Source organism: Thunnus maccoyii, chromosome 24 (assembly GCF_910596095.1).
Source record: "Thunnus maccoyii chromosome 24, fThuMac1.1, whole genome shotgun sequence".
Lineage (NCBI taxonomy): Eukaryota > Metazoa > Chordata > Actinopteri > Scombriformes > Scombridae > Thunnus > Thunnus maccoyii.
In genome coordinates, this window is record NC_056556.1 from 11,210,710 (window position 1) to 11,238,250 (window position 27,541).

Here is a 27,541-nt window from a genome sequence, read left to right on the forward strand (position 1 = left end):
ACTCACTGAGCAGAACACAGTTAAAAAAAATACACAAATGGACTTTGCCCCCGGCGTTGGCAGAACACCATGCTGGTTTGATGCATAAATCCTGGAAAGGAGCCAGCCTACCGAGCCCTGCATACCCTCATCTCCTCCCACCAGTGCTATCTCCAAGATGCTGCTGTAGCTGAGTGGTTGACTACTGTACATGAATCTAGACCACTTCAAAGCTCATCAGGAAATCTAGTGTACTGCAAGAAAAGTTCTGATATGCTGTCCTCCTCCTTAAATAGATAAATACATAGAAAAAAAAGTCCAAGTATGGTGGCTTTTACAGCACTGCTGTGTGCTTTATCACAGCAAATGATGCTGTAAAGAACAGACATTTACAAGCAGAAGCTTATCTATATATAATTACAGTAAATGAACTAATAACTGCCAGAAACAAATGAGACAACTGGTAGCCACCATCTCATACCAGTGCTGTTTTTGATGCTTCAGTGTTTAAAACTTCACAATTCCCAAAAACACCTAGTGCTGCCTTTTGCCTTTTAGCTTTTTCCTTTAAATGTCTTATCTATACTGAAGATCAGATGGAAGTTATTCTCTGATGCAAAAACATCTCTCCATCACCTGAGTTCCAAACATTTTTGTCTCCCTTCATGCTGTAAATCAATCCTGCAGAGTTAGTGCCTCATCCATGCTGGTGGCACACGATGTAAAAAGTACTGCTGCGTTGCAAATTTAGTGGTAGCCTCTATTGTTTGTGGCAATTACAATGAAAAATTAATGCAGTGATCATTTATTCATGTTAAAATGCTACACATAGCACCTTTAAACGATTTAGTGTTGCCATTTGGGTTCACTCTTAGTAATGCTGCACTTAGTTCCATTATTTATATTGTTCTCCTGTGTTATGTCTCCCAGTCTGTGTATAGTCCTGTGCTGCATCTTCTTCTCTGTTTCTGCCACCAGATTCTCAGGCGTCGTTTTGAGAACCTATTCCGACACAACTTAACAGCTGCTTACTGGAATACAAAGGAGCTTCTCTTCTCAGGTTTAGTACTCATAAAGAATGATATTTTCCAGATGAAACAACTTTGACACAAACTTTGAATAAATGCAGTCTTGTCATCATCTAGTCATACATCCATAAAAGCCAATTTTAGCTTCAATGTGACAACATGCCATCTCAGTTCTATCAGAGACATTTCCATGTGCAGTGATGTGTATGCTCAGTAATATCTCTGGGTGCTCTGGCAGACTAACAGCCTGACAATCAGAGCGGTTAGAGTGGATCACAGTCGTCTACTTCATGGTGGCTGCCAAAGTGCATTGATAATGTTACAGAATAATCAATGTTTCGTGTGCAACTGTTGTTCAAATATGGAAATCACTTGAGTGCTCAGTAGTTTCAACTGCATACTGAACGCTTGCATGCTATTCTCTGCCATGTATCATCTGATCTTCCAGGCAATAAATATATATTTTATCGCTTGGCGAGAAATGACCTTCAGGAAAAAAGCAACTGGAACTTTTGAAAGATGTTGTGCTACAGTTTCCTATAAGGCTTTGAGCTGCAAAAAGTGGCTTCACAAGGGCTCCCTTTGGATGAAAAGCTTTTAACTCAGCCTCAGCAGAAACTACAGGAGCTCCACAGTATATTCTGTTATAAATCATCTAGTTGTAGTAAATAACACATCTCAAATATCAGTATTATCCTCAAAAAACAAACATAAGAGTAAGAATAAGAATAAGTCTATGTTTTAACTACAACTGCTCAGTGTTTTCTATTATGTCACAGTACAAAACTGTTGTTACATGTAAAAAACGAAAGTGGTGCTTTGCAGATGCTGAAATATGCCCTTATCAATGGAAAACAATCAAAGTGGAAAGCCTTTCTCTTCTCTTCATGCACACTGATCTGTGGCCTGACAGAAGTCTGAACAGGCATGTTAAACAGAAATGTCTGAATTGATTTATCTCCTTTGCTGCAGTTGAAAGCAGAACCTGTAACAGCGAAAAAGCAGGGAAGCAATGTTTGAACTTTGCCTTGTGGGCAGAATCATGACACTCAAGTCAAACTAAAAGTGGTTCCAAAACACAACTGAGTGAGTAAGAGGTTTCTATGTCCTGCATTTAACAGGAGCTGATAGATATAAAGTAATTTCATCACATCTCTGTACATTAGGAAAGAACACATGCATAGAGAGAGAAAGCGCAGGCAGTACAAATGCATGCAGAGTCAGGAAAAAGGAGGCAAACGGCACAAGATCGATACAACTTCACTCTAGGTAGCACCAACTGAGGCATAAAGGCATTCTCTCTTAATATTGTTCAACCTGAGCCAGAAGTTTGCCTGATGCAGTGAAGCAAGTACCCATTAACTCCAAAGATTACCAAGAAAATTCTCAATGGGTGTATTTACACCAGAAAAATGTCCTTTCTTACCTGCCACTGACATCTAAAATGATTATGGATAGATGTCTGCTAAACCACTAATGTGACTTATAGGAAGACCCACCAAAAGCGATCCATTTCTTGCGAGTAGGCAAATTTTGCTTCACTTCCTGTGTGAATATACAGTTAGGGCCAGCAATCATTCCCGCAGACAGGGAGAACATTAAGGTGTACCTGCCCCCCTCAGCACTTTCACTGGCAACCCGGAACAATGTTATTATGATGACCCGAGTTCAAACAACTCTCTCTCTCTCTCTCTCGCTCTCTCTCTCTTTGGATAGAGGCCTCTATGCACCATTAACTCAGGGCTATCCATCATCTGTCTCCTTGTTCAATGGGCTGTAATATACTGTTAATGTTACTGCAACGACACTGGTACAGGCCTTTAATGGAGCTCACACTCTCCAGCAGGTACTGTTCGGGATGTGTGACGTGGAGCTGAACTGTTTTGAAAAGCAACGACACCGAAATTTTGTCTTTAATGACAAGCAAACTGAAGACATTACAGTGTCCTCTGAGTTTTTTGCACATTTTTTTCCACATTTCAAAGACTAACAATTAATCAATCAATCAAAGTGAGAATTAATTAAATAATCATTAATTGCAACCCTAACAAGAAAAACATTCGTAGTAAGAGGGAAATGCCCCGTACAGCCACACCTCTATCTCCAGTCGTGGAACCTTCATATCATATAATTATGCCAAATGTGGATTTATAGATTCAGAATATACTCTGTGACCTTAATATGCATTTATAGATGTACAGAACAGTGTCAGTTCTTTTTGAAGATGTGATTTTTGCCAAACTACACTCTCATCACATTCTAAATACTGGTTTACCTATCAAATTTAATTTATTAAATCAGTACTTTATTATTATTTACTTCTCACCACCCACAACCACTAAATCACAACACTCATTGCAAATGCTATCTGATGTCTTCAGTTTCTGGTGCAAAGGGAGAATTGTTGTAAGGAGTTAAAAGTTTTATTCAAGGATTCTGCTTTTTCCACATTTTAGTGTTGCTACTGTTTTATTTTTGCACTGCCTCATTTGCATTTTTGTCTCTGTAAGTTGTTTTCTTCTTAGATAGAACCCTTTGAGGACAGTTTTTTTGTTTTTTTTGTCAGTGCAGAAACTTATATTTGCATCTTAATGTCAACAAATACAAGGGACTGCTAAATGTGACTGAAAAGTGAAGTAGCAGCCAGTCAAGCGGTGAAACAATCCAAAGACCAAATGGCTTAGTGAGAGCCTGTAAATCCTGTAGGTAAAGAGGTTAACCCTGGTGCACTTTGTGGATTGTGGACAGTATGGACGGGCCGGTGTTAAATGATTAGCATGAGGCTGAGAGGAAACCTGCTGTTGCTGGCATACACATGAGCACGCCTCAAAACCCATTATACAACTTCACGACAACATGCCCGTCCTTCAAAATCTAAGACAACCTTTTCAACTAAACCTGATCTAAGACATTTAAATACACACAGATAAACCTCACCATTGCATCACTGATAGTAAAACTGCTCTACATTGTATTTGGCTGTGTCTAAACTGAAACCTGATATTATACACACATGCTTTCTATAGGTGAAATAATTTCAAGTAAGTGTCAACATTTATCTGTTCCTCATTTGGTTGGGGACACCCTGGCGACTCTGGGTGTCCCTGGACCCCACGGCGAGCATCTCTGCTGAAGAAGACTCCATAACAAGCTACACAAACGTCACCCACACATTGTCAACCAGTCTGCTTTATGAATTATTGACAACTAGACAGAGCCAAGGCGTTCATGTGATCCGCTGCCCTCTGCGTCACCTGGCTACTACTCTATTCCACCTCCCCGCTTACTATCCTGCATGGAGTAGCAGTAACACTACAAAGACAACAATATGCTCACAAGCCACTATTCACTCACTCTAAACATTTATTCCTCCCTCATGCAGTATGTACAGATCAGTCACATGCTTCATGCACAGCCTGCTATTGTATTGAAAGTGCAGGAAAACCTTTGCACTGTTTAGAAAATACACCAGGTGGCATTTAGGGGATCAGTGATTGACTTGAAAGTATAGCTGTAAACTGGATTAAGTGGGTGAAGGTAGTGAACACCAGTAACCCTTTAATCCACTATGTGAAGGCAGGAAGCCAGACAGAGGCAGAGAGAGAGAGAGAGAGAGAGAGAGAGGAGGCACTTCCTGTCCAGGAATCCAGAGATTAGTCAGCGGCAGAGGAATGCTGCCCGGCTGCTTTAACACACCTCTGCACACAAACATGATATCACTAGTTTCATTCACAGCTGCAAACTACAACTGCAACTATTGATTATGTATCAAATAGTCTATTCAGATTAAGACAGAAGACCATTTTAATATAACAATTTTTAAAGGAGATCAAAACATCACTTTTCCAATCAATGCACAAAGGTTATATTCAGAATAGTTAACACCGAGTTCATTGTGCCTTGAAGACCATTGACTTCTTGATACAAGGATATACCATAGATTCTGCATTGTGATGTACATGCGTTTACACACATACATGTGTAACCATCAGGAAACCCGTGACACCTACTTTCTGCTCCATTTCTTCTAAAATAGCCCGTATGTGCATCAATGTGGTGAACTTATGAATGTGTTACTTCTTGGGGTTAATAGGTAACTACAGTAACGACTTCTAACTATCTGACTACAGTCAAATAGATTTTGTAATAAGAAACTGGCAAAGGGTACAAAAGCTAAACAGCTGATAAAAGAAGCATCTCTTCTGATTCAACATAGGTATGAATGAGCAAACTGTGAGTAAATTAGGATGCAGACTATACTGAGAAGTGGACAAGCAACATTTAGAAGAGTGTTATGTGTGAAAACTGCAGAGTCTACAATTTAGAACATTCATAAATGGTACTTTTAAAACTTTCAGAGGCTGAGAAGTATCAAAAGAGAAGAAGCGAGGCAGCAGAGTGAAAACACTGTAAGAACACTTAGTCTCAGTGCTCCTGCATGTCACTGTGATTACAGTTTGTTCTCACTCAGACCGGACAGGAGCGACAGCCACAGAGATTACAATTCTACATGTTACAACTTTAAAAGATAGATATAAGCTTATATAACATCCTCTGCCTTTTACCTAATCAGAGATGGCAGCAACTGGAGAGACCATAACACTGTAACATGGAAACTGGTATTGAAGAGGTACAACGTGATCTCAGCTAAACTTAATTAGAGTACTGTAATGTGTTAACTTAATTAGAGTAATGTGTTAAATGTACTTCACCCATATTTTAATCAGAGTGTGTAATCACATTAAAATCATTTTGCATTCCTTCCACAGATGTAAAAACACATTCAATTAAAGTGTTTTAACTGAATGGACAGCTAGGAAATATTTTATATTATTACATGCATATTAAACAGTAAAAGGCTAAGGCTGCAGCTCATTCATTGATTTCTCATAATAGATTATTTGATCGGTAAATTCATTGAGTGGTCCAAAATTCACAAAATTCACAAAATCTTTTCAGCTCTGTAAAAAGTCACTTTAAAAATATCTGGTGGAGGGGTTACCTTTAGGGATGACATCATATACTTACAGTATATGTCTATAATTATAACAGTGCAGTGAAAATGAGCTTTTTTATTAAAATCTTGTCCACAGTTTAAAATTTGACATAAATTTTTCTTCACTACTGGAGACTAGAAACAATAGAGTATAAATTTATTACAAATGTAACAGATCAACTGTATCATATACATCATGTCAGCATATCAACAACCCACTGATATCCAATTTCTATGTAAAGGCCAGAATTAGCAAATCCAACACATCAATCTAACTTTAAACATAACGAGTTGAGGCTCCCTGCTGGGTTATAATGACACCCCTGTTAGAGAGATCTGCTGTTAATGTCACATGACAACCTGCTGGTTTGAATCTTCTCCTCTTTAACACTGGCTTCGCTCCTCATTACTGCCTCCCCCACTCGTCACCACTCCCATCAGCTCATCATATCATAGCCAGCAACGTCACTGTACATTGCACTTTTTCCTTGTCGTCTTATAGGCTCCGATAGATCAATTCATCTGGAAAAGATGAATTAATAATTAAATAACTGTTTATTGCAGCTCTAAAATATTATTTCTGCATGTATGCATCTATGTATTTGATCCATATTTGCAACATCCCAAAAAAGCACACTGCCTGTAATGATTATTTGACTGCTACATGAGTGGAAACAAAGCTTTTCTCATTCATAGTGTGCTTTAAAATGAGGTTATTAGACATAAATGAACTTTAAACGCTGAAAAGTCCCAGTAGATGCTTCAACAAACTCCACTTTCAGTTTCATGTTCAGTTAGCATGTGAATCACAGCAATTGTATCTGTTATCTATCTATAACCGCTGTCTGTTTACTGATAAAACACAAAGCTTTTATGGTTGTCAGCCCACAAAGCGCACTGGTTCCTGGATAAAAGCCACTAATAAATTAGTATTATGCTACGAATGGTTAGAAAGCTCTGAAGAGGGAAATGTATTTGTAAGGAATGATATCATGGATACTAGCGCATGCTCTGATCTATATTATCTGGTTCCAGTGTGATTCCTTAACGCTGCATTATAAAAGACTTTTCTAGGAAAGAGTTCTACGTTACAAATCTATTATACCATGGATGTGACACTATTACACTCTTGGCCTCATGAAACACATTCTCATCACATGTTGAAATGCTAGATTCTTTACAGCATAGAAGACTGATTTATTATGCTTGTAAATAAAGACTGCATTTATAATCCTGTCCGTTTTATAGATGTAGTCGGAGGGAGAATCCTCCATCGTATTGCTGACTCTCAGTATTGACTGATATTTCATAAAAGCCCAGTATTGACAAACAGATAAATGTCCCTAACCCTAATCTTAAGTATTCAGCAGTCTCTTTGCATCCGGGGTTTTTTTCACCAGCAACACAAATCAATTTAACCATAACCCATTTGTCTGAAGCAGTTACCCAGATCAATTACAGCAGCAGACCTCATCAGCATCCCACATCCCACCAGTCGCAGGCTTGCCTCTGCGTGTTTTCTTACTACGCTTCTCCATATCACCCTCCACACAGCAGGGGTTTTATTTAATCAGCCATTCGCAACAGTTGGGAGGGCCGGATCTAAGCCGGGGTATAAACCTCCCTGGCTCTCATGTGTAGCAGCGTTTGCTCTGTCTGGATTATTGTCAGACACATTAGCGTGGAGCCTAATGCAACGCTCAGCCATATAGGCCGGCTGCTTCACTGCTGCCCATCGATTTGACTAGCAAAAGGGGGGGTGGGTGGGGAGGAAACAACTGGATTACATAATTCATGTGACTGACTGTTCCATTTGTAGTGCCGCTGAACTGGGAGAAGCAGCATAATAGATTAGATTGAATAGCACACAAGCGGCTCCAGTGGAAATAAACCAGTTCAACATTTCTGCACAGCAAAAAAAACAACATTTTATCTGATATAAATATTCTGCAAAGTTTTAACACGTATGAAGTCGCCTCTTGTGAATCGTTTAATTGTTCACTGATTTTGAGACTATGGCTCGTTAATATGAAAATATGAGTGATAACTGGTGTCAGTCTGCATCTCTTGGCGTGTTCCGTCATGACTGGATACGCAGCCTGTTCTCCAGTATGCTGCATTACAACAGGTGATAATGATAAGCGACTCCACCTTTCGCTTATTACATGCTGATTTGTTGACTGAAGGCGACTGCTGATGTATTTGTAAAGTGTGTGTGTGTGTGTGTGTGTGTGTGTGTGTGTGTGTGTGTGGGCTATAATTTGCTACATAACTTGAAATAATCCTCAGAGGCAAATATAATAAGAGGAAATATGTCTAGAGTTAAAATAACGATGATAAAATCTGATGTGCGCCAAATTCCATTCAAAATTCTGACGTTTTAATACATTTTTGGTTGTTAAATATTCGCTCAAGAGTATCTAAAACTCTTATTTTTATATAAATAGTTCACCAAATAGCACTTTTTTTTAATAAAAGCATGTTTTTAAATAGGTTTACAACCCACCATGGTGTATGTTAAAAGTGAAAATGAACATATAATCAATTTTAAGTTGTAAATTCATCCAAATTATTATGTTCAGATGCACTTTTGAGTCATTTATGGGATTATTCACTCAGTACAGTTGTTTTATGAGGCAATAAACAACATATTAATCATAGCAGCTTATGAGAAATTGTTGTTTAGAATGAACAATGAGGTTGATATAGATATAGTCTGATGCGGAACAGATATCTCAGTCACATTAAAAACCATTGAAACCTCTCAAAATGACGTAACAGCCCTTCTATTTACTATTTATTTGTATTTCCTAACACATTGATTATGTCTCTGAACCCCCATGCTGCCATTATAATTCCTCTTTTTTGTCATTATTTACTTTAAGCCCCTTTTTTAATGTATTTTTTAAATTCTTCTCTCTGTTTCTACAGTTGTCCATTGTTTAAAAACCAAATACAGAGTTATTATAGTGATAATTATTATAGTGATTAATAAAAAAAAAGACAACAGTGTAACTTCCCATAAAAGACTCATTGTTCTTTCTCAATCATTTCCCATAGAGCTCTTCCCTCCACTCCCTTTCTGACGAGTGAAACTTAATCCGGACGAGTAGCTGCTTCGGCGGAATTTGACACCGATAGTGATAAAAGCTCACACGTTTTCTGTTTATCTATTGAAATTGTAAAGAGCTTCAGTCTACAGGGAACAAATAAGCGAAAGTAAGCGAACAGATAGATGACATAAGCGCCGGTTAAAGAAAGCAAAACTTACATATCTGCTGATGAGGGTGCGAAGAGTGCTGAAATCCATCCCCATCTTGTTGCTCTTCCCTCCCCGGACACTTCTTCTTCTCTCTCAGACGTGTTTTTTCCCCCTTCAAAGGTTACTTTACTGTATGCGACGGCTTCTTTTTAAATCTCCTCCTTTGTCCATGACTTTCTCTGTCTTCTCTTCTTCCTGAATGTGAAAACAAGGCTCGGTTCCGACAGTTGTGAACCTGCACTCACCTACCGGGAGGAGCGGCTGTCTGCGTGCAGTTTTAGGACAGTTCACACAGACACGCACATGACTGGGATCATGCCAGTCGCTCCCTCTCCTGTGCGCGTGCACTAATAATCTGCTTGCCTACTAATAATCTTCGTCTACGTCACGAGGGAGCCAGGTGATGTAGTGCCGACTGGGAGTGAACGCATGCGCACTCTAGTGTGTATGGTGCGTAATTGATTGGACGTTTCAGTTAATTAGGATATTGATTTTTTTTTTTCTATACGAAAAGTTTTTTTTATTCACAAAGAGGCATTTTCTGTATCACTATATAAGATCTCACATTTTCTCCTAGAACTGAATTCTCTACTTCAATCACTCAGTTTATTAAAACAATAAAAAAGTAATAAGCTATTGAAACATGATGGAACTTTTTTCCCTGAAACCTCTAACTGAATGTATTTATATGTACACATATGTGTATATGTGTACACGTGTTTTTTTAATTTCATGTAATTGTCTTTTCATATTTTCATTTTATGTTCTTCATATGTATTTATGTTATTTGAACTTTAATATGTACTGCTACTGTTTACCTGAATGTTTGTATATTATACTATTGTTAAAAAAAATCGGATATAGATTTTTGTTTGTGGCAAATGCAAAATTAACTATAACTTTAATGAAACTGAGCAAGAATGTGTGTGTGTGTCTGTTAAACATCTCATGGGACTCAGTTTTATCCCCACATGACTAAATTCCAATATTTATATAAGTAAATATATATATTTGACAGGATTTGTTAGAAACATGCAAACAAAATTATTATGAAAACTAAACCTCCTGATCCTGTGGCTTACAACTAAATGAAAAGATTAGAATAACAATCATTGTGTTTTAGAATGTGTATTTTATTGTACTTCCATATCTGTAGTGTACTGTGGTTTTATGATGATGGAAGCTGTATATTTTAATTACACTGTACGTGTAAAAGCCCAACTAGGGAGAAGAGCTGTGAATTATCAATAGCTATAAAGTCTCTATGTGGCACATTAGTTTCATGCTGTGTATTGGAACTATGTTAAATTGCATCATCCCTATTAGATAAGTAAAAATTCAAAATTCAGTTCAATTCAAAATTCAAAAAGTCATTTTCCTCTGACGTCTGATTCTTCAGTAACCACAGCAATTATTATTTTGTTTATTTTAGAGACCTTTTTTTAAATTATTGCAGCATATATGTATGAAAATTCACAGTTTGATGAGGTCAGAAGGGTCAGAACCAAAATCCATATGCTGAGTTTCCGGAGGGAAATGTTTTCATTCATCGGTCCATCGTCTGTTTCCTGGAGACGCTTTTCGGCGGGTTCAGTTTGAAACACCAACGTCAAAGTCACAACAATAACAATCATCACATCCGGTTATTACTCTTACAATAAAATCTTTACTCAAGAGGTTAAACTTTGTATTGCACAAATATACATAAAGGGATTAAAAATGGATGAAATTACCTGCATACCCACGTGCAATATGCGCTGTTTACAAATTACAAGTGCAATATAATGTGTGTTCAAAGGGAAGGCATAATAAACTGCAGCTTCAGCCAACACCTTTTTTTCAGACTGCAGAAAAAACTTTAAGTTGGGTCATTATGCTGTTTTGAGCTGCTGTATTTAAGGATCTGTCTCATTTCTTTTCCGTGTTTTTATATATGTATGAAAATGAATTTGTATATGCAGACTGGGAAAAAAATCTAAATTCTAAATAAATTCTAATATTTTAAACTCAAAAAAGTGCCATTACTTTTACACTTTTTTATATATTTTTCCCCCTATACTTTACCTTTTATGGATTTATTTGTTACTGTTCCAGGGCTGCAAAGCACATTTTGTTGCACTGGACATATGCAATGACAATACACATTTATTATACTTTTATTCTACTCTACAGTTGCAGCTTTTTGATTTATACTCTCACTTTGCACACTTCATCATGTAGTAATAGTCATCAGTTATTTTGTTTTTTGTCTTTAAACCATCAATATTATTTTAAATTGATATATTCTTAATATTGCACTTTTCTGAATAATTTTACTTTGTCAGACTGCAGACTTTTGGAAAAGTCACGCAGACTTTTGTAAAGGCCATGTAGACTTTTGTACAGCCATGCAGACTTTGTAAAGCCATGCAGACTGTTGTAAAAGACATGCAGACTTTTGTAAAGCCATGCATACAGTTATAAAGCCATTGAGACGGTTGTAAAAAGAGTAAAAATTTCAATGCGTTTACTTTGAAGGAATAAGGCGCTTCCTGCTTCGTGTTAGCTTCACTCATCTTGTCAAAATGGCGTTGCTCGTAGTGGGAGACTAGAGTTAATTCACACTGTGGCATTTTATTCCGTTATTCTACCATACGAGACGTTAGCCACGGACACTATGGCGACTCTGGATCAGAAATCACCCAACGTGCTTCTCCAGAGCCTCTGCTGCAGAATCACGGGGAAAAGTGAAGGTACACCAGTGAACGCTAGCATGCTCCGCGCTAGTCCAGACGTTAAACCGAACCTCATTCAAAAAATCGGCAGTTTTGTTGTTACACCACCTATTATTAAAAATACACATTTTAAACACAACATAAAGACATACACTGAATCTCTATAGTCTCTTGGTAAATTCGGCTTATCATTTTCACACCAGGCAATACAGATCTTAATAATATTTAAACTTTTTATACCGCTTGCGTCGGTTCAACCCGGTGTGTCTTTATGACGGAACGTTGTAGAAAACGTTTGAAATATGATTGAAATTCGTGCTGTTCGGTGCTTAGGCGAAATGCCGACCTCAAGAGAGCAAATTATTCATTTATTAACTGCTTTACGAGTAAAAAAGCACACACCAAATGTTAGATATCAGACTGATGGAGACCGGTATCATTTTAGCTGTGTAGGACGGCTCGTAGCCCGGCTAGGTCCGCTTAGTTAGCTGTCAGCCAGTGGTGCACATCCCGCTGTATAGTTTCATGATACTTCAAGCTGTCATACACAAACACAATACACTACTGTGGTAGAGTAATTAGCTGTTCACTTCAGCTATCTGTACGCTTGCCATCCAGTTATCTCTCATGCTGAGCTCCACACTGTTTGTCTGGTTATTGGATGCTCTTGTGTCTTGCTAGCTGCAGGCCCCTGCTGGATGCAGGCATCACAATAGTGGGTTAGCATGATGAAATAGTCTGATCCTCCACTTTTCAGTCACTTTGATATGATTGCAGCTTTAACTTCATAATTAAAGGCACCAAAGCTTTGCAGCCTGTTATTTTATTACAGAAATATTTGTATTTTTTCCATCTAAAGCAAGAGTGTTAGACAGTTATGTATTTTTTTCATAAATTAATAACCTATTTCTAAACAATAACCCACCTCACTCTAGTATATAAGTTTAAAATGGTTTACTGTGCTTCTGAAGCTTCAAAATAGTGGGGTGACAGGAGCAAAACAAGGAAAGTCATCCTGGTCGCAACCTTAGGTGATTTCTATATTACTTCTGCCTATTTGTCTTAACCTTTAGTCTTTATTGTTCATTTATTTCTCCAGCTGAAGTCGCCCACCAGTTCCAGTATGCAGTGCGAGTCATTGGCAGTAACTACGCCCCCAGCATTGAACGGGATGAGTTCCTGGTGTCGGAGAAGATCAAGAAAGAATGTAAGTGACTTATACCATTCGCCAATGACAATACTCTCATACTGTAGGTTACCAGACTGCTGGGACAGAGGGGAGAAACTAACATTACTCTGTTCAGTCATTGTGGCATTTTCCCGCATCCACTAGCCAAATCTGCCCGTCTCTGTTCCTGTCATGTGCTTATTGTATATGTCCCCCATGTGTGCACTTTACCTTTTAAAATCTTTATTGCACCATGATAGTCAATCCCAGTAGACCTTTATAGTAGCCAAGGTAGCACCATTAGTGGGAAAACATTGATCCAAGGATGCAGAAAATAAAAATAGCACAGCACTTCCTGTAAAAAAAATGTTTATTTGTCACAGATCTTCAGGTTGACTTACAGGAACTTTGTGAAAGTATTTAAGGTTATAGTGTAATGCTGCAGAACAGAGTGAGCTGTGCAGTTTTGGCTTTTCTAAGCACAGATGGACTTTATGTGCCTCAGCGCTTCATTTCCTGCCTTCTTTCATCTTACTCTGCAGTTTAAGTCACAGCTCACTTTCATTTATCGTGTCCAAATCCCAAACAGGCTGTTTGTGGAAACGCTCCTTCTTTCATCATTTTGTTTTTTTAATATTGGTTGTTAATTGCTCACAGGAGACGCAAAAAAAATTCAATCTTATCATCAAAACTTGTATAAATCCTGCAGGGAACGACAGGAAATTTCTAACCTTGTTTTGTGAAATGAGCTGGTACTGCTGGAGATTTAAAGAAACTTCCCTGTCTGAAGGATTTTGTTCTTGATCTTGTTGCAGTGCTGAAGCAGCGGAGAGAAGCAGACGCCGCTCTGTTCTCCGAGCTGCACAGAAAACTTCAGACACAGGTTGGTATTTGTGTTTCTTTAGTAACTGTGTTCTTGCCAACACAGAAGAACAAGCACTAAAATCACCATGCACTTGTTTGAAATCTGATCAAAATATCTCTTTAAATCAGTTCAGAGATAGATGATGTAGTATTGAATCATATATCACATTATAGATATCTATGGTAGGGTGCCCAACAGATTATGATAATGTTGTGTTGATGGGATGTTGTGTTTCCTGTTTGACAGGGTGTTTTGAAGCATCGCTGGTCTGTTCTCTACTTGCTGCTCAGCCTCTCTGAAGACCCCCGCAAACCATCCAGCAGGGTGAGGGACACACACACACACACACACAGTCAATAGCACCTAAATGTATACTTTTTTGCAGTTAGATTTAGTTTCTTTTAACGTTTTTCTGGTTATTAATTAATTCTTGTCCATTTGTTGCAAGCACTATGTGTGATATTATGTCCCTGTCCTGCACAGGTTGGAAATTACGGGGCGTTGTTTGCCCAGGCCCTCCAGAGGGACGCCCACTCCACCCCGTTCTACTGCACCCGGCCACAGAGCCTGGCCCTGAGCTACGGGGAAAGGAGCGCGGGCCTGTCAGCCAGCGTGGGGACCAGCGGGATCTCCAGTCTGGGAGTCTACACACTGAACGGCCCCACGCCGACTCCACAGTCACTGCTGGCTGGGTGAGGAACATACACAGTTTTTTTTAATTATTAAGTCATCATTCATACATCTAGATGACTGATTCACATGTGTCAGCTGTGTTTAAGCAGTTTTGGATGAAAGGCTGTGCGGAGAACAGAGTTATTTATCTGATGTGTGTCCAGTAAAACCCTCAGCGCCAGATAAAGGAAGCGTCAATTAGCACCAGAAAATGAACTCGCCTCTCAGCCTGACCTCTCGTCTATTTTATGAAGCATCAGAAGACCATTTAATTCCATTTCTCCTCATTAATAATGCAGGAGTCCTTCAGTTACAAATGAACATTGAGCTGTCTGCGCTCACCTTTTAGTCCTGAAAGGGCAAATTCACACTCCAAACATAAAAAAAAAAAAAAAAAAGGTCTCATGGCATTGATACGTGATTTATACTGTAGTGGTGCTTTAATTATGCAAAGACGTGTCTAGGTGTGAATTTTTAATGACTGTGTGTAATTGCTATTCTGAGTGTAATGTCTGACATGTTGCAACAGCTCATGATGAGAGGATGCAGTTTTAGGCTGATACTGATATTTGACAGAATAAAAACATTTCTGTACTGCGATTTCTTACTTTTCTGCCGGCATAAACACAGATACAGATATATCTGGGATGAGCTAAAATAAGCTGATAATATTGGCCTTTCATGTATCAGCTGGAGTCCAGACAGATGACCTCTAAATGTGGGTTAACATGTCTAACATCTGGAGAACATCTGGTTCTAGAGGAAGCTTATTTGAATCAGACAGAATCCTTTCAGAAGTACTGAACTGCCAGCGCTCACCAGGTGCACTTTTTTCTCACTTTAGACATTTATCATGAGATGTAACAGGACTCCTCATTGTCAACCATCATCCACTCGTGTAGGATAAATATAAAAGCGACTAACTGCATGATATCCCTCATCTAAAAGTTGTACAATATCAACAGTATTAGCTGAGGGACAGTATGAGTGTCACACATTAGTCAAACCCTCACAGCGACAGTAAAAGTGTTTTTGTGTGTTTCAGTCAACCTCCTCCGTCTGCAGCTGCAGGCGGTCAGCCTCTGGGCTCTCGTCTGGCCTGGGCTCTTCCTGTAAGTTCCTCCCCTTCCTCTGCCCTGGCCCCCCCCGCCAACCGGCCACTCCTCGGACCTCCAGCTCCCTCCGCCAGAGTTGTCCGTCCTCGCCGAGATGGCGACGGAACCGGTGAGTGTCACGTATAAAGCTGGAGTTAACGTTTGTTTCATCTTATTCAAGGTAGCTACAAAAAAAAGCTTATTTAGACTGATTTGCTTACTGAGAATTGCAGATAGTATTACAGCATAAACTTTCCTTGTAATGTGTTCATTTGGACCTGAGAGCATTAACTGCGTCCCAGATGTAAACCCTCTGTCTTCGTCCTTTTTATTTGCTCGTCCTCTGCCGGTGCAGGGGAGGTGAGCGAGGCGTTGCTGGTGCGGGACATCCTCTACGTCTTCCAGGGAATCGATGGCAAGTTCATCAAGATGAGCGCCCAAGATAACTGCTACAAAATAGACAGCAAGGTATCCCAACCCGCATCTCGCCTTGTAAAGCTTTTAATAGACCGATCAGCTCAGCAGGTCGCACACATCACCCAGAGCGACCTAACAGAGCAGGTCTCAGGTCGTCCCCATCCCAGAATAACCGCTACAATTGTTTGTCTTCAGACTAAATAAGAAATGAAGATAAACTGACTTTTTCTCCCCCTTTTTACAGTTTTCAAATTTCATAAATCAAGAAAAAACATTTATGTAATCAAACCATTTTAAAACTTGGAGCTCCTGATCTGTTTCATTCTAAAAATAGACATTATGCTTGTTTTTCACTATCTCCCTTTTAACACCCGCCATATATCCAGAGTAGATGATATGATATGAAACCAATTGTTGTTGATTGGACCTTTAAAAGAAAGATTCAACAGATCAATATGAAGCTCTTTGGCTCCGAGCCACATCGACCTGTCTTTTCTTTTCTCTCTCCTGTCAATTTGTTTTTTACCCCTCTCATATTATCAGTAGGAAGGCCTCAGATGTAACCTGTCCTATAGTCTCTCAGTGGGGCTAAACATAGACTTGTGGTCAATCCGCTGTCACCGTCCAGATGGAGAAGGAGCCACAGATATAAATTAGTCAATGGTGGAGATATTTTGGACTCTCCTCTGGCCACTTAACCTCTCTGTAAAGCCCCCCCCCCCGATAAGAGGTTTTGTTAAACAAATGAAAATTTAATGCGTCATTTAATGTGAATTCTTCCCTCAGCCGGAAAACCAATCCGAGGAGGAAGCCTTGCCAGTTATAGTGGGTGCATGATGTAAATTACGGTAATCTCCATGATGTAACTCCATCAGAGCTTTCACAATGAAATTAGAGGCAGATTATGCTTGCTAAAAGTGCGGTTTGTGTCCATCTGTATGAACATAAAAATAAATTGTCAGAGATGCCCTCCGTACTCCCTGTACTTGGGTTTGCGCCATAAAGTGCACATTACATAATCTTTGCATGTAGTTTATCCATGTAGTTCACCTTTTTTTATGATAATTGGTTCTGGTAAAGGGTATTCCATTACATCATAAATGTAACAGGTTATTGTAACTTGGTTGACGTTATATGAATACAAGCCCATGTCCAAAGCTTCCTGCCTCAACTGGTGCCCCTCGACATAGAGAGCATCTGTTATATTTTGGAGAAAATAAGCTAAAATATAATAAAAATAAATATCATACAACTCCTGTTTATCACAAACAGATGGTGCAGTGGATGTGGGTGTATGTGCATAAATGTGTGCTGTGGCCCCACTAGGTGGTGTTGTGCAAGTCCCTGAGGGACACCAGCAGCAGACTGGCTGAGCTCGGATGGCTCCACAACAAAGTCAGGAAGTACACCGACGCCAGGAGCCTCGACCGGGCCTTTGGACTGGTCGGACAGGTGTGTGTGTGTGCCTGCTATATATATTAATTATCTTTTGTTCTGTTTTTATTTAATCCTTCACTAATGCATACCCTTCTGTCCCTCTCTCTGCTTTTATCTTCCTCCCCTCAGAGCTTCTGTTCCTCGCTCCACCAGGAGCTGAAAGAGTACTACAGACTCCTCTCTGTCCTCCACTCCCAGGTACAAAAATGAACAATGCCTGACACGTTCACGCTTACAGTGATGATTGTTCAGAAGTTTATATAACAGAAAACATGGTGGAAAAGAAATTGCTATATATATATAAACACTCCCCTGACCAACAAGGAAACATCATTTCAAGGTTCAATTAACATTTCTGTGTTTGTGTGTGTGTGTGTGTGTGTGTTGTAGTTGCAGGTAGAGGATGATCAGGGTGTGACCGTGTGCACGGAGAGCACTTTGACTCTCAGGAGGCTGCTGGTCTGGATGTACGACCCCAAAGTCCGGCTCAAAACACTGGCCGCCCTCGTCGACTTCTGCCAAGGTGAGCTGGATGTGTGGTGTATGTGTGTGCGCTGCTTTTGTGTCTTGTAGTGATTGAGTATTATAGCGAGAGGTGAATAGGAACGAGCCTTCAGGGTTTGTCTTATATATGGGTGTGCTTTTGTGTGTGTGTGTGTGTGTGTGCGATCAGGTCGGAAGGGAGGCGAGCTGGCCTCAGCTGTCCACGCCTACGGGAAAACAGGAGACCCACAGATGAGAGCGCTGGTTCAACACATCCTCAGCCTCGTGTCGCACCCCATCCTTAACTTTCTCTATAGGTGGATCTACGACGGAGAGCTGGAAGACACCTACCACGAGGTACACACACACCTCTCTTTAAACCGTAGACAAATCAGAGAAGATCTCTGGACAAAAATGGACTTTTCTCACACATAACAGTCACCATTTAACAGTCAAATGAGAAAATCTGTGATTATAATCAATCCTTTAATAGAGAAACCAGCACGCATTTACTGGTCTTTTCTGGAACATTGTTCTGTTCAACCACTCTGACGTTTGACCCTAATGAGAGAGCACATTATTGCAATGAGAGAGGGAGAGAAAGAGAGGAGAGGTACGACAGCTTCTTAAATGAGGACTGATGAGAGGAGTGTAATGGAGAGCCCATGATGGATGTTTCTCCTTTACCTCCCCCTGCCCTTTCTCTCTCTCTCTGTTTCTCTCCCACACACACAGTATTTATGTGTCCAGCAGTAACCGTTACTTATCACCAGGCTCTTGGTCTTAAGTGCTGATTTTTAAGAACACAGAGGAAGTTATCACACCTCTCAGAAGGCCAATTACCCAGGAGATCACACACACGCAGGCTGTTAAAACACATGCCACATAATTATAGAAAAAAAACTACCCAAATAAATATGAGATGTGTTCAGTTGTAAAACGACACAGCGGTAAATGTAACTGAAAAGTGGAAGCGAGGTGACATTTTCCAGATTTGACAATGTGCACTCTTCAACTCTGCAGTCACACTTTGAAGCACATGAAGGTGTGTTTAAGGAAGATTTTTCCATTTTCATCTCAGGGGGAAATATGAGCTATTAAACCCATCAGGAATCAGTTTTATTAACCAAGCAGATCATAAAGGAATCTGAGATACACATCTTTTACTCACACTAGACACACAGTTGAAGAATATCACTAATAATCAGTATTATAGTTTGTAGACGTTCAGAGGAATCTTATCATGATAATATATGATCATATCATGTTGGTAAATGTGCAAAATGCTGTTGTCCAATTTGATAATTCCTCACAAATTACAGATTTTAGGTTTTATAAAGGTAGAACACAGCTGATTGAATTATATTTAATTCTTTAATTATACCACAGCCAAACGCTTTTCTCGTCTCCGACAGTATATCAAGACTGAAATTCAAAACAGATGACGCAACCTTGTGTTGTTTATAGTGTCATTTTTTGTAGACTCTAATTTCAGCTAATAGGCTGTGTGAAAGTGCTTTGTAGAGGTGGATTTATGTGAATCTGACAGTTGGAATCAGTTCAAAAATGTACCAGACAGCACGCGGAGAGTACACAGCTTTCAGCATGCCCATTAGAAAGTAGTAGATGAACAATCTAACCGACAGTGACAAACGATGTAGGCTAGCATCTGTGGAAACTGTGTCTATCATGGACTGTATGTACACTGTGCCAATAATAATAGTATTTATTCAGTGTTTGAACCTTAACTTGTATGTATGTTTATGTTTGTGTGTGCAGTTCTTCGTGGCGTCAGATCCCAATGTGAAGACGGATCGCCTGTGGCACGACAAGTACTCCCTCAGGAAGTCAATGATCCCCTCATTCATCACCATGGACCAGGCCCGGAAGGTGCACACACACACACACACACACACACACACACACACACACACACACACACACACACACACACAGATCTTTTTTATTCATCACCATAGACCACCGAGACAACAAACTATTATCTCCAAGCTGCTGTTTTGCTTTGGGTCACATCAGCTCGTTCTCATCCTCTGCCCCCCAGGTCCTGCTGATCGGCAAATCCATCAACTTCCTGCATCAGGTTTGTCATGACAGAACGCCGCCGGGCAAAATCACATCGGCATCCAAGTCTGCAGACACGCCCAAAGACGGTAGGAGTCTATCCGTCGCCTGTTTCTCTTGTTGTCTTGTTTAAAGGGAAACAATTATATCTGTACTTTGTTTCTGGGCATAATTAGGATTAAGAGTGTTCACATAAAGGGGCGTTATCTTTAGAAAATATCAGCCCAAAGCATGAATAACATTAAGAAGAAGCAAAAGCATGCTACAATATGCTGTGCATGCAATATGTAAAAGTTGGAATGGTATTTCTGGCTTTATTGGCATTCTTTATTGTGTTTTGTTTTGTTCTTTGGCAATGTTATTGTTGCATCAAGCGTACAAATGACAGCACTGACCAATAAGAAGCTTTTTTTAAATTATTATTATATTGAAGTCGTCTGGTGGACTGGCAGTGATCAATGCTCTTACCGCTCACTGGCCTTGTCCTTTCCTTTTCGACTATGAAGAGGAAAGAGGTATACTTAGCCATGTTCTATTGATCCAGGACTTCATCCCACCAGTTTGATCTGTAGCTTTTACTGTTGAAGGGCATCACAGTCTTTTCTCCCCTTATTGTCCAGCAGCAGCGATGGATTTTATTCAGAATTAGTTGTTAGTTCTCGCCTTTCTTTCACATTTTTGTAGGTTTCTTAATCCATGCTTTAGTATAAAAACACTTAAACATCAATGTCTAGTTTTCAACACCCTCTTTTCCACTAATATACCTGCTCCGTCCCCACTCTTTCGTAGCTGCGGAGCTGCTGTCGGACCTGGAGGGAGCATTCCAGGAGAAGATCGACGCCGCCTACTTTGACACCAGCAAATACCTGCTGGACGTTCTCAACCGTAACTATCTGCTGCTGGAGCATCTACAGGCCATGAGGAGATACCTGCTGCTGGGCCAGGGAGACTTCATCAGGCACCTCATGGACCTGCTCAAGTTAGCAACACATACTTTTAACACATCTTCTCTTTTATAATAATACAATAGCATTAGGATATTTGATTGTAATGTTTCATCTTTATCCCAGACCGGAGCTGGCACGACCTGCCACCACTTTGTACCAACACAACTTGACTGGTATCTTAGAGACAGCAGTCAGAGCCACCAACGCCCAGTATGACAACGCAGAGATCCTCAAGAGGCTGGATGTACGCCTGCTGGAGGTAATGTGTGTGTCCACATGTTCCGCTCTTACGTTTTAATGGAAGACTGGATCCTGTATGAGGTGTAGGGTTATTGTGCTTCACCAGGGGGCGCTGTGCTGCAGGTCTGACTCCAGCATGTCCTCACTTTTCTCTTTTGTTGCCTCTAGGTGTCTCCAGGTGATACAGGCTGGGATGTGTTTAGCCTGGACTACCATGTAGATGGACCCATTGCTACGGTAACGCACACATGCACACACACATACACAGTCTCCCAATATTAGTGCTGCAGAACAATTGTGTCCAGGCGTTGTTGTTGTGTTCATGTATTATAATTTCTGTGTGTGCTTCAGGTGTTTACGAGGGAATGTATGGGCCACTACCTGCGTGTGTTCAACTTCCTGTGGAGAGCCAAGAGGATGGAGTACACGCTGACTGACATCTGGAAGGGCCAGATGTGTAATGCCAAGCTGCTCAAAACTATGCCTGGTACATAAAAACTCTACACACATAAATAGACTCACTGATACACATTATAGGAATATAATTTTGGAGTTCTTACCTAACATAAATATGTAAAACATGATAAGCTAGTTTTTCCAGAGACTGGCATTCAGAGGGCTTTTTAAAAGTCTGTGACTTATAGGCTGTTGTGCTTTTTTTTTTTTTTTACCCTCCAGAGTTGTCCGGCGTACTGCATCAGTGTCACATCCTGGCCTCAGAGATGGTCCACTTCATCCACCAGATGCAGTACTACATCACCTTCGAGGTCAGACCATTAGCAGGGCTGCTAAAATCAGTCCCGGGCTATAAAACATTACAGTAAAAAGTAGTAATTACACCAGGAGGCGATCTACTGCGTCTGTTAAATGCAACACTGCATAACATGAGGTTGCAGCTGATTTACAGGATCAACAGTAGCTGCGTTAAGTCACTGAAGTTAACTCAAGCTTTTCTTTTCTTCCTCAGCAAGCCAGTTCAGTGATCAATATGTCTTGAAGGACTTAATGGTGGAATTTAAAAGTAATCAAAAAGATCATTTAAATGATGCTTCTGCATTTAGACCAACATGAGACACTAACTCTGTCCTAACTTTTACTGTTAAGTCAGCAAGTAAAAGTGAAGTTAAGACTTCTCTGCTCAGACAGTGGATAAAATAATTATAAGAATTATACTATAAACATATTGACTGTGGGCAGGGAGACGCCACCATCATGTCAGAGGTGAACCACACTGACTGCGTCATATCTGATATTTAAGAAAAGGGCAATACCATTCCCATATACATTAGGTAAAGTGTGTGTGTGTGTGTAGGTGCTGGAGTGCTCCTGGGATGAGCTGTGGAACAAAGTGCAGCAAGCTCAAGACCTCGACCACATCATCGCTGCCCATGATGTCTTCCTGGATACCATCATCTCTAGATGCCTGTTGGACAATAACAGCAGGGTAACACACACACACACACAGGAAAACAATAGGTTGTCAGAGTGAAAAGTACTGTTTATCCACTCCCCCGTTTTTATTTGTCCGTCCAGTCTCTTTTGAACCAGCTGAGGGCCATATTCGACCAGATCATCGAGTTTCAGAGCGCCCAGGACTCCCTCTACCGCTCTGCACTGGAAGAACTCGCCCTCCGACTGCAGTATGAGGAGAAGAAGAAGCAGAGAGAGGAGGAGGTAGGAAGGGGAGGAGAGAGAGCTTACTGAGGAGCTACAGAGAGCAAAAAGAGTAGAGGAGTGGATGATTAGAACATAAAAGCAAATGTTTGTCTGCTGATTCAGGGTCAGTGGGGAGTGACGGCCGAACAGGAAGCAGAGGAGAAGAAGAGGATTCAGGACTTCCAGGAAACCATACCAAAGATGCGCTCCCAGCTCCGCATCCTCACTCACTTCTACCAGGTATCAGCTCGAGCCACCTCCACAAGCAGCTGTCAGTCATCTGCTTCTGGCGTATCCTTAACGCAAACAACTTTTTCATTTTTCTACTTTTTTTCTGTCTTCGTCTCCCCTCTCTTCTCTCAGAGCATCGTCCAGCAGTTCCTGGTGTTGCTGATGACCAGTTCGGATGAGAGTCTGCGTTTCCTCAGCTTCAGACTGGACTTCAATGAACACTACAGGTTTGACTTTTAAAAACTAGGTCAGCACAGCACACAAAACAACCTAAAAAATCTCTCGGTAGCACACGGTAGCCCATTAAATCCCTCTCCTACCAGGTTAGACCTTGAAAACTATCTGCTTTAGCCCAAGGAGGAGGTCATTCTGCACTAGATTGTAGTTATTTGATGGCTTCAAGTTTATTAGTTTGCTCCAGATGTACTTTTAAGAAAATGTGGACATTGCAAAATCATACTGTGACTCAGTTTGAGTCACTTTGAAGCAGTTGTTTGCTATGGAAGCAGTATCTTTCATCATGTCCAGTGCTTTAAGAAGCAATGATTCAGTCTATCAGAGCATAACTTAATTTGTAAGATCTTATTAAAATATCATCATGTAATCGACCGTTTCCTCTCTAACTCCTCAGGGCCAGAGAGCCGAGGCTGCGAGCCTCACTAGGCGCCACGAGGGGGCGACGGATGTCAAACATCTGACACGTCGACAGCAATCGACAACAAATCCAGTCGTTGGAGCGTGGAGTACGACATCACAGCGGGAAGTGGTGACATCACAGAAACGGGACGACCAGCAGGCTTTAAAGCGCTTCATGTCGAGACGATGTCATGCCTTGGAGGAGCGATCCGGCGCTGCACTGGACAATCAGCACCGGCGGCGGTTACCGAGCGATGAGGGAAAAGAAAAGCTGCTGTCAGACTGAGCTCCCCCCCCCGAGTCACACAGGGCCACCTTACATGGCATGCCTTATTAATGAGAAGAAAACAAAACCTTTTTTTTTTTTTTTTTCTCTGCGCGGTTGCCAAATCTAGTCCCAACACACATGTATGTACATAGAGTATTATGCAAAAATGTATGTATGTGTATATATGCATCTTTACATGTCAGCACTTGTGGCTCTGCATCATCTTCTCTAGGGTTCGACCGATATGGGTCTGATAGTGATATTTTTTCAATTTTTGTATTTGTAGCAGTTATTAAAATTATTAAATCTGATTGTTTTTATTACAATTATTCCAGAAGAGACTTTCAGTGTGTTTCTGCTGGAATTTGGTTCTTGTTAAGGTGGGGAAAAAACCAACATTAGGCTCTAATATTGTCTGGTATATCGGTCTAACCCTAGTTCTCAAATCTCCTTAAATTTCAGGGTTTTTTAAGGTGTCCGTTTAGCTGTCCAATCACAATCATACAGAGGATTTTGAGTTACATGAAGACAAATTGGGTCATACAGACAAAAAGCCGCTTTGTTGCCTACTTTGTTTACACCACAGGTTATATTAAAATCATTATAAGTTGATAGTTTTGCAATGGTTTGTCATCAGATTTGAGAAATAGGAGACAGAATCTGGCTTCTAACTTTCAAGACGTCACCTCGACTGAGAACCGACGATGTAAAGAATGTTATTATTATTATTATTATTAAGTATTTAAATGTGGTTTCCCTGCTTAGTTCACAGTATGTGCTCTTACGGATCATGTTAAAGAAAAACAATCCTCACAACAACCACAACAACCTCACTTCTTCTTCTCATGACATAAACAATAGGAGCTATAAATGTTCAAATGTTTCAGTTCCTTTAAATATTGTAAATATTTCTAAATGAAAATCCACATTTTAAGAGTTTAATGGTTAGAAATGTTAACTCGGGACAGTTTATTTTCTGAAAGGAATATATTCCGGCGTTATAAAAGAAAGCAAGAGTGCTGTTTGTGGTGTTGTTAAGTGAGGCTTGCTCTGTGTGCGTATCGAGATGGATTCGGTTCAGAATAGTAGCAGCGTTTTCTGGATGTCATATAATCGTCATTATTTTTAAGAGCTCAAACATCTGTTCTTCGTCTTTTTATCAACTCCCAAAGTTGTTTTGTTCTTCTAATTAATTGGATTTCTTACTTACACACTTGCAATTGGCAACGAATACAGAATTAGTATTTTTTTTAATGCGGTAATGCTCCAAATCTGAACACAGAAGTGAACGTTTTACCTTTGCTTCAGCTCAAAAATGGATAATCAAATCATCAAAGTCTTAATTGCTGGATTTTTCCTCTTTAGTTTTATTAGTTAAGGAAAAAAAAAAAGTCATGTTGTTTGTTGACAAGTTTGGATTCACTGTTCACAGATTCACCAACTGTCCACATGACCGTGTTTGCAGTGATGCTCCAGGTTTGATGTTTTTTCTTTTTTGGGTCAATAAAACAGATTGGTGCTGCATATGGTCACTAGACCAGTTCACAGGTTTCTAACAACGTATTCCTTCACACACATACACATGGGGTTACATCAGAAACCGCACTTACTGTATAAACACCGAACTGAACCTGGATCAGCACTCCTGCACTGTCTGGTTTCTGCTGTATGTCTCTGTCTGTTCTTTCCTCTTTCCTCATCTGTCCTGTCCTCTGCGTTGCATAGCACATAATGTATAGATTATAGGGAAACAAACCATCCCGCTTCATCTTTAATAAAATAATGTTTTTCATTAAAATGTGTTCCAGTATGTGTTTTTACTTTCAGCAGTAGCTCTGCCTCTGCTTGTGGACTTACTGCCACCTTCTGTCAAGAAGTCCAAGATAATGTTGGTTGATAATTTCGAGGTTAACTTTCCACATTAATCTTTACCGAATCTTTAATTCTCGTCATTTTGTTTTACAATATCATAATTTACATAAATACAATATAATCTGCACAGAGCTGAACATTAACTCTTATTGGTTTAAGATTATCTGCAAAGATAGTGAGACTTCGTTTTATTAATTTCTAAATTAACTGATTTAAAGGGGCACTCTTATAATTTAGTATCACATTTATTTAAAGTTGGCAGACTTGTGAGAGATTAAAAATCATGAATAGCAGCGAAGGCTGGATCCTACATTTCCCACCATGCACCTCAATAAAAATAAAGAAAAGAAGCCTTTTCTTTAAACCCTCACTGCCTGCTACAGAAGTCTTTTAAACTCCACGACTCCAGTTTATAATTCAGACTTTCTGTTATAAATTTGTAGCCTCCAAACTCCAAAGTAACCACGACATTGGGGTTATTTTCTCAGCACAAGACATTATATAACTGTTTTCACACTCCTTCTGACGACTAATCTGCTCTTCATGTTTGAAATCGGTGGAGTGTCCCTTTTTAACTTCTTTAATTGAGCAATAAATATTAAAAGACAAAACCCTGACAAATTGCCTCAAATGGATCAATTTAAAAAAGTGATTCATAAATAACTAAACACCACAAGCTAACTGCAGCGGCGGTGGCAGCACGCAGACAGGACGGACTTTTAATCAAATAAAAATGAGCTGCTTCTCAAATCAGTGAGCTGAATAATCTCGACTTTAACCATTTAGTGTTGCTTTTCATGCTGCTGCAGCCAGAACTGATCCACTGCCACACTGTTTTCTTTCCGTCCATTTCATTTCATAAAATATGTCATATTATATATATATATATATATATATATATATATATATATATATATATAATATATATATCAGTCAAATTAAGAAGACAACATTCTTATGCACTGTGTTGTATTCAAAAAAATGTCCATCCCCAAATATTTTCTATAGAGTCTGATGTTTTAGTTAAGTTCAGCACCAAGGACAGCAACACAGTACTGCTGTATTTGGCACATGGGATGAAGTCTGTGTGATATTTTTGTATTTTTACATAACTATATGTATACTCATGTTTCTCTACTGATGTGTCATGCCTTAAGTGAAGTGTATTTTGCTGTCACATCCATGTGTTCATCTTATTGTATGTTCTTTAGACTCAATTATAGACAAAAATGAACCACTAGAGGGAGTAACAGCTTCTCCTTTCTAGCTTCCATTCTCTCCACCTTCTGTCTTTCTGTCTCTCTCACACTTAACACACACTTCATCATCCTGGCTTTAGATTCTTTGATGCATAGGACCTCCGACTTGCAATCAAAAACCAGATCATTTCTTTTGTCTTCTGCACCGACTGTTTTACAAGTGTCCTGTTGAGATTCTGTAGTTCAGGTGCAGTCGCAGATGAAAAACGTTCCTCTTCTTCGCCTGCTGTTGGAT

General features: G+C 39.8%; 2 protein-coding genes across 4 annotated transcripts in view; one reads left to right on the forward strand and one right to left on the reverse strand.

The window, feature by feature from the left end:
* Nucleotides 1-9,702, reverse strand: part of atp11a (ATPase phospholipid transporting 11A) — a 54,225-nt gene extending 44,523 nt beyond the window's left edge. For all 3 annotated transcript variants that reach the window (XM_042405073.1, XM_042405075.1, XM_042405074.1), the window contains exon 1: nucleotides 9,275-9,702. In XM_042405073.1, the coding sequence (XP_042261007.1) occupies nucleotides 9,275-9,319 (45 nt within the window). In that variant the 5' untranslated portion in view covers nucleotides 9,320-9,702. The remainder of the gene's footprint in view (nucleotides 1-9,274) is intronic.
* A 2,100-nt stretch (nucleotides 9,703-11,802) lies between these two features.
* tubgcp3 (tubulin, gamma complex associated protein 3) lies at nucleotides 11,803-24,055 on the forward strand. The gene is made up of 23 exons (XM_042405228.1): nucleotides 11,803-11,997; nucleotides 13,079-13,186; nucleotides 13,963-14,030; nucleotides 14,259-14,336; nucleotides 14,496-14,704; nucleotides 15,730-15,908; nucleotides 16,134-16,246; nucleotides 17,522-17,647; nucleotides 17,762-17,830; nucleotides 18,023-18,155; nucleotides 18,306-18,472; nucleotides 19,895-20,005; nucleotides 20,178-20,286; nucleotides 20,987-21,176; nucleotides 21,268-21,403; nucleotides 21,553-21,621; nucleotides 21,736-21,871; nucleotides 22,063-22,151; nucleotides 22,697-22,828; nucleotides 22,918-23,058; nucleotides 23,164-23,280; nucleotides 23,404-23,498; nucleotides 23,903-24,055. The coding sequence occupies exons 1-23, from the start codon at nucleotides 11,922-11,924 to the stop codon at nucleotides 23,967-23,969; spliced, it is 2,718 nt and encodes a 905-aa protein (XP_042261162.1). The 5' UTR covers nucleotides 11,803-11,921; the 3' UTR covers nucleotides 23,970-24,055.
* Nucleotides 24,056-27,541: the final 3,486 nt, after the last annotated feature.

What these genes read in the sequence shown, in the direction of transcription:
- tubgcp3 (XM_042405228.1), top strand. Translation starts at nt 11,922, where the DNA reads ATGGCGACTCTGGATCAGAAATCACCCAACGTGCTTCTCCAGAGCCTC. An exon ending in TAGATGGACCCATTGCTACG is followed by an intron (nt 21,622 to 21,735) that starts GTAACGCACACA and finishes TGTGTGCTTCAG; the next exon opens with GTGTTTACGAGGGAATGTAT. An exon ending in TGTTGGACAATAACAGCAGG is followed by an intron (nt 22,829 to 22,917) that starts GTAACACACACA and finishes TTGTCCGTCCAG; the next exon opens with TCTCTTTTGAACCAGCTGAG.